We start from the raw sequence: 13,258 nt of genomic DNA on the forward strand, positions 1-13,258 counted from the left end.
CTGTAAAATGGATCATAACTGTGCATAGTCAGAGCTTATAATCCTGATTCTAAGAGTCGACCTTGGTTCCAATATTCCAACAGATAATTTATTCTCTTACGCAAATAGCTGGTCGTTAGTATAGCCCCTCAATTGAAGATACTTCTGTTACCAAATGCTCTGTCTTTATTTATACAGGATTCACTAAGATTCCGTGAACAACTCAAACATCTGGAATTTTTGATTAACCAAACAAACTTATGGTTATAATTTGGCTTAGGAGTTGCATTACGCTACAAATGCACATAATCTAAATCAAATATACCCAAATTTGTTACTGTTTTCCACGAGAGTTGTTAGCAACGTTCCAATGAGAAATAAAGGAAAGAGGAATCCTTATTTATAAAGAAATTTGAGAAATCATTTTAGGCTTATTGAACTTGCGGTCAATCTTCTGCTTGAAAGCCCACAGATGTATGTTTTGTAGCGTAATGTGCATTTCTGTCAAAGTTATGAATTTAAAAAGTAACGTTTTGAAGTTTCAGTCATTGTGATTAAAATGAGCACGTACGGCAAGTACACGCCGTACAGACAACAAAAATCTGTTTTACAAAGAAGAAACGCTTTGTTTGGTCACGCGGCTTTTACCTTGAATACTGAACTGGAATTGAGCGAAAAACCTGATCAAAATGAACAACCAAATGAACAACCTATCAACGACAACACATCTGCAAAACAGATCCTAAAATACTCCACATTTCGATTGGTCGAGTCAATTTTTCCTCAAGTTGAAGATGCTGAACATATCGTATTTCGGGTGATATGGGTGCTGATTTACCTGGGCTTATTTGTAGCATTCGCTTTCACATTTCACAACCTTGTGGACAAGTACACAAACTACCCGACGACTTTTGACTTGACAATCGAAACAGACACAAGTCTAGAATTTCCCGAAGTTACAGTTTGTAACGAAAATCCGGTCAAGAAATCGGACCTTTTAGAATTCAACCAACAGCATTCGGATCTCATAATTTTACAAGAGTTTTTGGAAAATCAGTTTAGCGACTACAATATCAGATTAAATAGATGGAACATCCCTGGCAAAAAACATCATTGCCCAAAAGGTTAGTTAATTGCTAAAAATTCCACATCGGCCCTGATTTTGATCCCGGGTCGAGATGCAGCCGCTTTTTCACCGATGCTATGAACCTTTTGTTTAATTGTTTGTGATTCGTATATTTGGTTTCTGTCCATTAGATATGGACATTTATAGCAGTAATGACATAATATTTTCAGAAACTTGCAAATAGATTTTTTGTCTTTTTTGTCTGCAGTCTCTTTTCAGTTTAAATTGCATTCATTTTTGTTGAATGCAGGATTTTTTTATTTCAACTGATTGCAACGTCAATTTAATTTCATTGCATTTTTCATATTTGAGCTGCTATTTAATTTGACATCAAAAATCCTGATTTTGTTCTTTTCGTAGCTAGAAAAATGTTGCCCTGTCGTTGGGTAGTTGATGGCGAACAAACTCAGAGCTATAAAAACAAGCAACTATTCACTTTTTCCCTAAAAGGCTTATAAGTTTGTTTTTCACAAATGGAAAAAGCAACGGCTGAGGAACAAAATATTGTTAAGGAGAAATTGTTTTCAGAGCACAAAAATTAGGTGGTAACCTCAATCGTCTGTAAGCAAAGACAGAAAACCAACACTTTACCAATTCAGAACCCAAGTTCAGCTTTAAAAAATTAAGCTGGACTGGTGCCAAGAAAGAGGCATCCAATTTTTTTTCTTCAGAAATGTTGCAACCTTACATTATATTGACAACACGCAAAAAGAGTGAACTAGTGCAAATGTGCACTCGGTTGTAAGTGAAGATCAAAATCTTTTTCTTGATAAAATTTTATAAAAATAGAGTGATCAAACGACGCAAATGTAGTTTAAACACAGAGTGAAAGTACGATGTTTTTGAGTGATCACTTTTCTTTTTTTTTCAATTTACTCGGTTTATCAGACAAGGAAAAAAATGGACAGCTTTCCAAGGATGTCTGCGTATATTTAATCTTCTGTTATCAATGATCAGAAACTGATCGGCAGAGTTTCCGAACTCAAAATTTAAGAAATTATTTTTCTCAATAGAGGAAAACATTTCCATCATCATTTCCGAGGAGAAGAAAAAGTATCTTGAGTTTTAATTCTTTGAATTAATTGCAATTAATCTCCGTGATTTTTGCGGGATGATAGATTGGTTAAAGTGAACAAATGTTGAGAAATAAGAGTCCATTAATAAAGGTAGTGAACCAAATTTTCTCCAATTCGCTGTTTTCCTCCAAAGAGTTAAATCCATTTTCCTGAAGTAACTCAAAACCTAACGGCCATTGATTTGCTTTGATTTTTGAGTGTCTTCTCATTTCTCTTCAAAAATTGACAATTTATTTTTTTTATTTTAAAACAGAATTTGGCAGTGAAAGTAGTGGAAAAATATTTTGTGAAAAAAAACTTTCGCCTGATAATCTTCATTTTGGTTTATTAAGTTCAGTTTTGAACGTTTTTTAGTGTTCATATATATATATATATATATATATATATATAATATATATATATATATATATATATATATATATATATATATATATATATATAGAGAGAGAGAGAGAGAGCGAGAGAGATAGAGAGAGAGAGAAAGAGAGATTGATAGACAGAGAAAGAATGGCTAAAAAATACAATCGTAAAGGGATAGCCTATAATGAACTCTCAATAGGTGCAAAAAATTTTTGCAGACACATAAATTTTTCATTGAAAATTACTAAGAAAATGTTATTCGAGGCTGAAATCATGCCAATGCAATAGCGACTTCCGTTGAGTCTTTGGTTCCATCCACTACCAAAAACGTTTATTCGACTTTTGTTTACCTTAAAATTTACAATCCTAAATCTCAGGTACAATGTTAGTGAGTTAAACGATGCGCGGTGACATGGTGATTCCGAAGAGAATGAATCAAGTGAAATCAGGCCAGAGTACTTTTTTGGTTGTTAGGCATCTTAGACTATATAGTATTGGTTGGTATACTATATCGGTGTTGCAATGTTTCCACTTTCTTATGTATTGATAGAAAAAACATCATAAACTTGAACTCTATCAGTTGTTTTATGCCCTATAGTTTCACATCTTTTCTTTTTTCATTTCACAAAAATACCTTAATGAAAAGTTTCACTATTCAATGCCCAATTAAATTGTTTCTTCAAAAAAGAAGGAAAATTGATCTGATTCGAAGAACAACATGAAGTAGAGTACTCCAAATGACTAACAAAGAACGAAAAAGGTATTCTAGAAGCAACGCTGAGCTCTCAAAGCCACGTTTTTTGATTTGATTCCAAAATTAATATTTTTCGTCTAAAAAATGCCAAGTCTTCAGAAAAATTATTTCCGACAAATTTTTACTGTGGCAAAACCAAATTTTCAAGAAAATTTTAAAATCTGGAAACGCTGTCCCTACAAGCTTCAAAATTCACTTGACCTTTAGTTGCGTGCAATAGTATCGATTCTGCATGTCTTTAGTTGACTTGAAAAGAGGTACCTGACTTAAGCAAACGCATTTTTTGAAGGTTACTTATTGTAGCAAGTCGATGTTTAAAAAAGCAGAAATCTGCAGATTATGAAAATGTTTCCGAATAAACAATAAAACACAAATACTAATAATCTGTATTTTAATCTTCTACCGATTTATGTTTTCTTTGTTTATCGTAGCAACAATGGGTGAAACAATTTTTTGAGTGTCTTTTGAAATTATCAGTTAAAATTGAAATCCGATTTTTTAATCCAAGAATTGGAAAAACTCACGTAGAAAATATTTCCTTTCAAAACCGGTTTTTTTAAATTGACTAATACTCCTAAAACTGGTAAAAAACATATTGGAGTAAAAACATTGGCTCGTTTAAACTTCGACATTTTGATTGTTTCCAGAATATGTCAGGTGCTTTAAGTTCAATTAATCTTTTTTAACGTAGTTTTTGCTATTCTTAGTTTACGAAATTTTATTTTTCTATATATTTCTCCAAATTGGATACTTCTATAATTGTGTATCCTTTTAGCTCTTTTTGAAATTTTTGATAAAACCGTAAGCTAAAACTGTTTTTCAGCTGAAAATTGTTGTTGAATTAACTATCTGTGAGTGATTTGACTGCTTTATGTTTGTTTTAAAGCTACCTTGAAGGCTAATTTGTATGTTTGTTGAACTCCACTCTTTACTGGAAAGCCACTTCTTGAAAAAGTTAACAACAATTTTCCTTTCTAAATTATAAATATCTTTACCATTTGGTTGGTCACGCTTTTAAAAGTTCCTGTTTAAGTGATAGGGTATTCAAAATTGTTCTGTCGTAACTCTGTCGAGAATTTTTTTCTGAGATGAAATCACCGTTACCCACAGAATTGAACAATGTGTCTTGATAATTTTTTTGTGTTTGTATCAAATAGTAAAATAATATTTTATAAGGTTGTAATAGGGGCTGGCCATTTGCCAGTGTGCATAAAAATTAAAATGTAATTTTACATCTCAGTTTTGTTGCAAGATAAATGCGAATAACGAACAAATGAACAATTGCTGTCGGTAAAAATTCAATTATACAGTAGTCCATTTTTGAGGCAAGTAAGAGTAAAAAGTTGTGGTTTTCCTTTTTGTAGCACGATTATTTCAATATCTTCAGGCATTTGACCCAATAGAATAAGTAAAACTTTTTGTGTCTGAATCCGTTGGAAGGAAGATTTTGCTCATTCTTTATTTGTAATCAGTTTTTTAATTATGTTGATTGAAGCCTTTTGGGTAGCCTGTTCCAAAATTGAATTTGGGAAAAATAATATGGGCATTTCTCGGGAACTTGTTCATTATAAAGTGTACATTGGGTTGAGAGCAGACACCCTCAATATTACTCAACATGAGAATTGATGTCCGTCTTGTTTCTTAAAACATGTTTTTTTACCCCTGTAGACGCTTCGTACTTTTGTATAAAATGTTCGGATCTATTTTGCCACCCCCTCCAGGCTTAGTGGGCATATAACTCTTACGCCCCCAGGCGAAAACGCCATTTTTGAGTTAGGTCCTGTATAACATTGCATAATTTGTTACCGGGACCAGATTTGGGTCTCAGAGCAATTGAGCACTGAACTATTATACTTCAAGAGTAAAAACTTCATTCAGTTCTGAAAGATTGCGCTTCCAGAATATTTTGAGTTCCTGTATGTGCAGTTTTTCTTCATTATGTTTATATAGAGTCATTGAGTTTAAGTCTGAACTGAATTATGTCATACTTTTGTAGCTGATAACTGGTAATTACTGTAGTAGTGTACACACTGTTTATACATAGGCTAGTTTTGTACGCATTTGCCACAATACTCATTTAGCTTAGTGGTTACGACTTGCTACGAGAAATAAATGAAACAAGTACCCACGCTTAAGTTCAAGTCGTGCAAATTGTGATGGCGGGAGTTAATTAGGCTGACAATATTATTTTTCATGCGGTTTTCATGAGGTCATGTTTTTTAGGATGGCCAGTACTCTGTTCATATCACAGTTTACGTTGGGCAGTCTTGATGTTTGAGCAATGTAAATTGCGACATGAACAGAGTACTGGCCACCCTAGGAAACAGAATCTCTCTAAACTGATTCAGTGGTGATTTGCTCTGCCACCAACTTCCTGGAGAGGGGGATAAAAACCCAGGAAGGTAGTTGCAATTCCATTTGACATGAAAAGATTTTATTTATAAGAGCTGAAGTTCAAAAAGAAGAAAAAATCCCGGCAGTGAAAAAGCACAAAAGTGGTTAGTGGATGTAGCCCTAAACAACTAGGAATAAGAATGAGAAACTTGTTGAACTTTATCTTAAAAATTAATCAATATTTCATTTCAGAAGCGCAAACTTTGAGCAATTCTAACTATCTGTCTTTTATAAAAATTTCTTGGTACCGCCGCTGGCATCACTTGACGAGGGCTATTGGACCTTTTGATTCCCTATCAAGTAGGTGGCAATTCTGTGCGGCCTGATTTGTACAGCGATGCTAACTTACTTGAAGCATCTTACTTGAAGTATTACAGTTTACAGCAAACTGTATGTGAAGTTGTTTTCCAAATGGAAAGCTACTTGTAGAGTTCTGCAAGGAAATCCCACAAGTTCAAAGCTCATATCGGCAAAAAATTTGGGATCTATTCTGCCAACACCCCCCCCCCCCTGTGATTTTATGACCCCCGCTCATACAAATTATAGGTAGCTATATAGCGCCTTACTATGTATTGTATAAAATAGCAGGTGCACAAAAGTTATATGCCAACAATACAAAACTTTTACGTTCCCTCTATTTTTATGCAAAATTTAAAAAATATAAAAAATTTAAACAACTTTTTTCAACTTTTACTCTGTGCTAGGAATGGGAACGTACTCCTCACTGTTAACAAACAGCGAATCGATACAAAATAAAGGATCTTTTCAGTTTGTACGCCCCCCAGTACGTTATGCATACCCCAGTTATAGAACACGTACCATTCATAGTAATTTATTGCGTAAAAATATGGCACGTGCGTCTGGGGGGGGGGGGGGTGGGGGGTGCAAATAATATACACCCACTAAGTCGGGGGGGGGGGGGAGGGCAAATGGAAAAGATCCAAAATAAAACAGAGCGGAAAGAGGACAGATCTAAAGTGAACAGATCCACCTGTCGTAGTTTGCCTAGTTTGCAATAGAATAACTTTTGCATGTTTTAGAGAATTACTTCACATGTGAGGATCAGAACTACTGCATTCCTCCTCAGTGGGTGTGCGATGGAAAAGTGCAGTGTGAAGACGGAAGTGATGAGAACAGAGAGACAGACAGATGCCATGAAGAGAGTTTAAGGCGCATTGAGAATGGCGGACACTCCTACTACTGTGTTCCGCCATATATGGAGTGTCCTAGCAGTGAGGGCGATCATGAATTGATCTGTGCAAAAAAGTGCGATCAAAATGTTGAATGCAAAAATGCTACAGATGAGTTCAATTCACGCTTTAATTGTACCTTGACATATGAAGAGGATGAACTGCTATTTGCCGAAACCTTCCCGAAAAACCTTACGTCCCCAAGATACAAAAAAATTGCTCATCGTCCTGCATATTTTTGGAGAGTGATTAAAACGAATGAATCTTTCACGATATCTATTGATATTTATCATTTGTACCTCCAATGGGGTCGGGACAAATTTGGCAGCGACACACTCTGGATTTTGGAGGGTGAGAGAGGACCAGCCTTAGTCTCGGTATGTATATCTTACATAAAATATTAATCTAATATAATAGTTCGAGACCCGCTTCTTAATTCTTTTATGGGCTATAGTCTGTTTCGGCCCCGAGCTTGGTGGGAATAGAAATTCTATGCCCTCAGTCGCATGTGCTACTTTTTACATGGTAACGTGCTATATAACAACACATAAAATGTAACTGGGGGAATAAATCACATTAAGGGCGACACAGAATAGTCCATTTTACGACTGTTATTTTAACGGTACATTAATGGTCACTACAGACACCCAAAGTGGGCAAAACTGATCGATTAGTGAAAGTGAATTATTCCACAAGCAACCTTGATACAGTCCTTCTGTTGAAAACAACGTTCACTGCAATGTTTTGGATTCGAATAATTTGAAGAGATCAAGTCAGCGTTTTCCACAAAAGCGTTTTTTGGAATACATGGACGGATTAGTGCCTGTATAATTCACCGGCAAATGTAAATGGATCTCAAAATTGAACGAATAAAATCTGCGATTTGCGTATTTAGACTCCACAAATTGTTAAATTAGATTCCTCAATTTGCGTAATTGGATTCCATAATTTGCTTAATAAGATTCCACAAATTCAATACGCTTTTGATAAATGTTTCAGGATGTCAATGAAGCCATCAAATTAGATAACCAAAAAATCAGGAAAATGTTTTTTCTTTTAATATAACGCTGTAAGCTTTCCATTACTCATTATGCGTGAAATACTTTTCTTTGATGAAGTGCTTATCTTGGCCAATGCACAGGAACAATTGTAAATGGACTATAAGTTAACGTGAATTAAAAGGCAATAACTAAATGCGTTTTTAAGTAAAGTTAGGCTTAAGAAAGTTTTTGGAGAAATTGTGCAATTAGAAATTTCAGAATTTTCACTCTTTTTTAAATAAAAGAGGTGTGGTAATTGTATAATCAACCTTTCCGTCACTCTAAAAAAACACGTTCAATTTTTAGAAGTGTTTTCTCAGTTTTTAATTGGAGTTGGAAAGAGGTTAGTATTGACATACAGCTTGAGGATTATTTGTGCATTTAAATATTTTCAGAATTTCACCTTTTTCTTTATAATAAAAGGGGAGAAGACTAATTTCACAAACTTCTCCTCTTTTTAGAAAAACAGTTTCGTGTTTCCGAGAAGAACATTTTCTCGAGTTTTACTTGGAGTTGAATCTAGGTAGGCTTCAGAAATAGATCAGGGGAAATTTTTACAATTAAAAATCGCTGAAATTTCATCTTTCTTTCTAATAAAAAGGGAGGTCATGAATTTCAAAAATTTCTAATCAATTTTAAGGTTGATTTTGGATTTTGAAGAGTATTTGCTCAGTTTTTACTCAGAATTTAAAAACAACGAATTAAATAGAAAAATTAACACTAGTTAAAACATCAAAAATTTTCATTTTCACAAAGTTACCCTCAGAAAATTAATTCCATAATTTTCCCATAAATACAGTGTTAAAACTTCGAAGACCATTTTTTGGAGTTTTCTTTACAAAAATTGAGTTATTTTGAAATCAGTGTAATTTTTGATGAAGATGAAAAGTAAATTTTTTGAAAAAAAAAATACGTTCATCACAAATAAGTCAAAAATACGTTCATCACAAATAAACAAAGTGTTTTGAGTCCAAAAATTTTCTGACTCTAAATTGTTTTCGTGGCCTCAGCTATGGGATGCCAAGAGAAAGATCTCGTGTGGATAGAATAATAGATGGAAAATTGTTTTAAATTGAAAATGAGAATATACTTTGAAAGCCTGCAATTGCTATTATTAATTTGATTCAGTTGTTTTTTTCATTTGGTAATTGACATCGATCATTTTTCCATTAAATAAATCACATCTTAGGTAGCCAAAATTTGCTCCCAAACCATAAAGCGCTATATTTGTTTATTTCTCAAAAAGATCTTGAAATGTTTTTGTTGAAATCAGAATTAATTGCCCTGGGCTATATAATTTTAACTCAATGATCACACAGGGATATTTTTTAGAGTTTTAAAGAATGTATAATCAATTTTTCAGGCGTTGTGTAGGTATTCTGTAAGTGTATGCCACTCTGTATCGTCAGTGTTTCTAAAAGTGTTCTGTGGAAAACTGTGAAGGAATAGCATAAGTTTCCTCAAGCAAAATGCACAGGTCTAAAAGAAAGGTGAACTTGAACTTAGTAAAGGGGTCTGTTTTAACCAGCATTGACTTCCAATTATATGCTCCAATTATATAAAACAATGGAATTTACAGAGAATTCACCTTTCAAGTTTTTTGTTATTTAGGCAATCTTTTCAATAGAGAAAAGCAGAAATGAAAATCCAATAAATTTGCTCAATGTAGATAACTTTGTTGTTAAAAAGACCAAAGTTTTCTTTGAAATTGTCGCATAAGAAAACAAAAATTTGGTGTAAAAACCAGTTTTGAACAAGCAGAAACAGCAATTTGAATTAAAAGACAATGCCAATGCTTATCGAAAAACATTGCTGTATTCCTGCCAAAAGTTGACTTTTACGTCATAAATAATGTCAGAAATTGATTTTTTAATTCGTCATATTGCCCAGAATGCATCAATTTGTTTTTGACGCAAAGCCAAGACGGTTTTGAAGAATCTGTTCGGCTCGATCCATCTAATATTATCTGTCAGTACTTGCAAAAGGGCACGTCAAAATGACCGTTATTTTGATACGGGCATATAATCAAATCAGTCCTCCAAAATTTTGTCACTCCATTGCTCAATATTTTTTGAGCAAAATGAGAATCTCAAATAAATTATATCTCGAATAGCACAGGTGATCGAGGATTGTCTGGAGTTGCTACAACATCTGAGTAATGCAAAATGGCATTGCGCTTGCTTTTTTGATAAGCTTGGCTCCGACAAGAAAACTGAGCTGAAATGCCACCTCCACCCGGGGTCGTATGTTTAGTAAGTTTCATAAAAACAATTAATGAGTTTTTATATTGTTATGATCTATTTCAGAATTAGCTTCTATTTAGTTCAATTGAATCATGACAGCTAATCTATTCTTATTTAATTCTGAACAACACAGTCTCAAACTCCCAGATTCAAAACTCAATATTTTTCTGCTCATCTCCAATTTATATCTAATCTTTCTAATACAAAGAAATCATACAAATTCTAATACAAAGAAATAATACAAATTCTAATACAAAGAAATAATACAAATTCTAATACAAAGGAATAATACAAATTCTTAAAACAAAGAAATATATTGTGGAAAAACAAATGTCCTCTCATTGGTTCATATATCTTTAGAACATGACTCTCTACCCTACCCCCAATTTGACAGGTTTCTAATCTAGTCTAATTGATTTCCTGTCGATCACCAGAATTATTTCCTTGGTTTTCCCGGGAACTCATGAGCGTGCTCTACAGTCCTCATTATGAGGGTTCTCATCTCGAGTGCTGAACAGTTTTCCACTATTCCAACATAAAATATGGTGTAAAGGAACCTAGCCATTCTCCCTCTTGCTAGATCTTGCACAATTCTTGCATGATTATGCGTAATCATATCAGGGTTTTAAAAGAACTTTACACCACTATGTGATGCATGGCTTAAGCCTGATCATATTAAGTTCTCTTTGGTTGGAAAATTTCATTTTTTGTTTAAGTTAAGTTAAACGAGGTGAGATTGTGGAAATACGAACCGGTTGATTCATACAAAATTTGGCCAGGATCAGACGATCCAAACAAAATTTTGGCCAAGATTCTAACTTGTAGGAGTTAGAGCAAATCATTGAGAAGTGATTCGAAAAAGCACGTCTCGAGCCCGCAGGATCATTCGAAAGTTCGTGACCATGAGTCAAAAGTGCAAAATTGCAGCTTCAATTTAAAAAACTAGCCAAATATGGTTCAATATATCGTCTCTTTGTAATGTTCTGAAAAAGTGGGCTCCTAATTCGATTTAAGTCAGAAGTATCGGTACTTTGATTCGACATTGTGCTCCTATGATTCGAAAAAGCGCGATAAAAACTATGGTCCAGACCGTGTAATTAACCTCTGAGAAGATACCCCCACCTACCCACCCCCCCCCCTTCCCCACATAAAATTTTTGTCAAATCATAGTTCGACCAGCTCATGCCGGGTAGTTACAATTAAAAAAAAAGTAGGACCAAAGCTGTTCTTTCGATGGTGTCACAAACTTCCAGTAAACGCAGTTTCCCAAAACTACCTTTACTCACGCTTTAATATTTGCAGTGAGCCTTCAGGTACCAGTATCCAGACATGATGGGAAGGTTACATTGTAAAATGTTGCCAAATTCTTCCCGCGTGTTGCCAGTGATATGATTTCCTGGTGTATAACATTAGATATGACCATTGTATGACTGCTAAGAACTGGACACCCGGGTTGAGAAATAGGCGTTGGATATCGCATCTTGCAACATAAACGTTGTTTATAAGAATCTTGACAGATCTTACTAAAGTTGGGGTTCGACTTGGACTCTGTTTGATGCTTTGATTGATTTTGCTGGTAATCATTCATATTTTTGTACCTAAAACGATTGTATTATTATAGTTTATTATTATTATAGTTTATTATAGTCTATTTTAGGCTATAATGAAGGGCTATCGGGAATTGGGAGCTAGGGACATAAAATTGTCTCATGACTGGGAAAATGACTTTCGCCACAATGCTAGAAGGCCGCTCTCTATAAACAGCAGCGCTGTTACCTTGTATTTGCATCGCGCTCGGCAATACTCTCTTGCTTCTTATAACATATCGTATCGAGCTGTTCCTCGCCAGGCATGGAAACCTAGCCCCCCTTCCAATACAACGAGACAAACTAAAAACGACACACAAGTCAACTGTATTATAAAACCCTGCAGGGACCGACAGGTGGCAAAATTAATACCTAGATCCTACCCAATTTTTCAGTAAATACTTATTCTCTGATCTACTTACAGTAAAATTCACGTAGTACTAGCCGCAATGATAAATCCATTATAAAGACATAACAATTATCGCCCACAATTTGTAAAGATACGTATTAACTGCATGAAAAACTCCAGTACGGAACTTTAAGTCATTCAATGTCATGAAATACCATAAAGTATTGAATTAAAAGGGGCATCCATGAAAAATAAAAGTTAACTATTCAAAAAACAATAAACATTGGAGCTTATAAATCAAAAAGTGAAATCTGTGTTGTGTTTTACAAAAATTTTTGTGGTTTCACGTTTAAATCAGAGCGGTGCAGCAAAAGGCTTTTTTACAATGCAAACGCCAAAATTGCAACCGTCTCACCGCCTGCACCTCTAAGCTCCCCAGCGAAGATTCCGATGATTTTGAACACTGGATATTTCATTTTGAGGACATATGATTAGCCAACAAATGGATTGACGAGCGGAAAGACTAGCTCTTCTTCCCTTTCCTGTCAATTAAACTACGCTTTAGACGAGTACTTTAACCTAACCAATTACTTATACAACGATAGCTACAATGATTAATTACATCCAGCTACAACGATTGAACGCATTTCAAACACTTTCAACAGCAATAAAGGTTTTCCGAATCCCGGAAGTGCAGGAAACGAGTTGAGAAACTTAGAGCACAATGAAAATGAAACTCTACCGGATTTCTCAAGGCAAAGAAGAAAATTAGGCAAATGCAAATTTAGATCCCGCTGAGGAGAGGAAGCTAACAGGGATGCCTTCATTGACGGCTTGATTGAAAGAAAAAATCAGTTGCACACAACTGAAAGAGGACTGAGACAGTTTCAACACCTCAACTCAGAAACAAAATTGCACTGGAAGCTCTCTATAATGTCATGACATTTCGCTGTCAACATACAAAATCAGGACATCTGAAGGAAAAGGAATTTATGATTTCTCACAAAGCTTTTACCGCCTGTCAGATTTCGAAGAACCCTGCAAAATAGGACCAGCATTCAGTGCTATCATTGTCAAAGCTGGGGGGGGGGGGGGGGGGTTCTGAACAAATACCAGGAAGACAGAATCTCAATGCACAAGCAGAAAAAACACTTGGGGTTG

The 13,258-nt window shown here is 34.8% G+C and overlaps 1 protein-coding gene across 7 annotated transcripts; it reads left to right on the forward strand.

Annotated features, from left to right (window-relative positions):
• Positions 1-106: 106 nt before the first annotated feature.
• LOC142357262 (uncharacterized) lies at positions 107-13,080 on the forward strand. Of its 7 annotated transcripts, XM_075408916.1 has the most exons (5): positions 114-242; positions 490-1,103; positions 6,730-7,256; positions 11,820-12,104; positions 12,886-13,080. In XM_075408916.1, exons 2-5 carry the CDS (start codon positions 539-541, stop codon positions 12,907-12,909), a joined length of 1,401 nt encoding a protein of 466 aa, XP_075265031.1. In that variant the 5' UTR covers positions 114-242; positions 490-538; the 3' UTR covers positions 12,910-13,080. The 7 variants fall into 7 exon arrangements, with proteins under 7 accessions (XP_075265028.1, XP_075265031.1, XP_075265025.1 ...); XM_075408913.1 differs by having other exon boundaries at positions 107-242; positions 525-1,103; positions 11,820-13,080; XM_075408910.1 differs by having other exon boundaries at positions 11,820-13,080.
• Positions 13,081-13,258: the final 178 nt, after the last annotated feature.

This window comes from Convolutriloba macropyga, unplaced genomic scaffold, assembly GCF_964194025.1.
Source record: "Convolutriloba macropyga unplaced genomic scaffold, txConMacr16.3 SCAFFOLD_6207, whole genome shotgun sequence".
Classification (NCBI taxonomy): Eukaryota; Metazoa; Xenacoelomorpha; order Acoela; family Convolutidae; genus Convolutriloba; species Convolutriloba macropyga.

Bases quoted from the DNA above. Each gene is read 5' to 3' on its own strand.
- LOC142357262 (XM_075408913.1), top strand. From the start codon at position 539: ATGAGCACGTACGGCAAGTACACGCCGTACAGACAACAAAAATCTGTT. The intron at 1,104-6,729 runs GTTAGTTAATTG...TGCATGTTTTAG, and splicing joins AAAACATCATTGCCCAAAAG to AGAATTACTTCACATGTGAG. The intron at 7,257-11,819 runs GTATGTATATCT...AGTCTATTTTAG, and splicing joins GAGGACCAGCCTTAGTCTCG to GCTATAATGAAGGGCTATCG.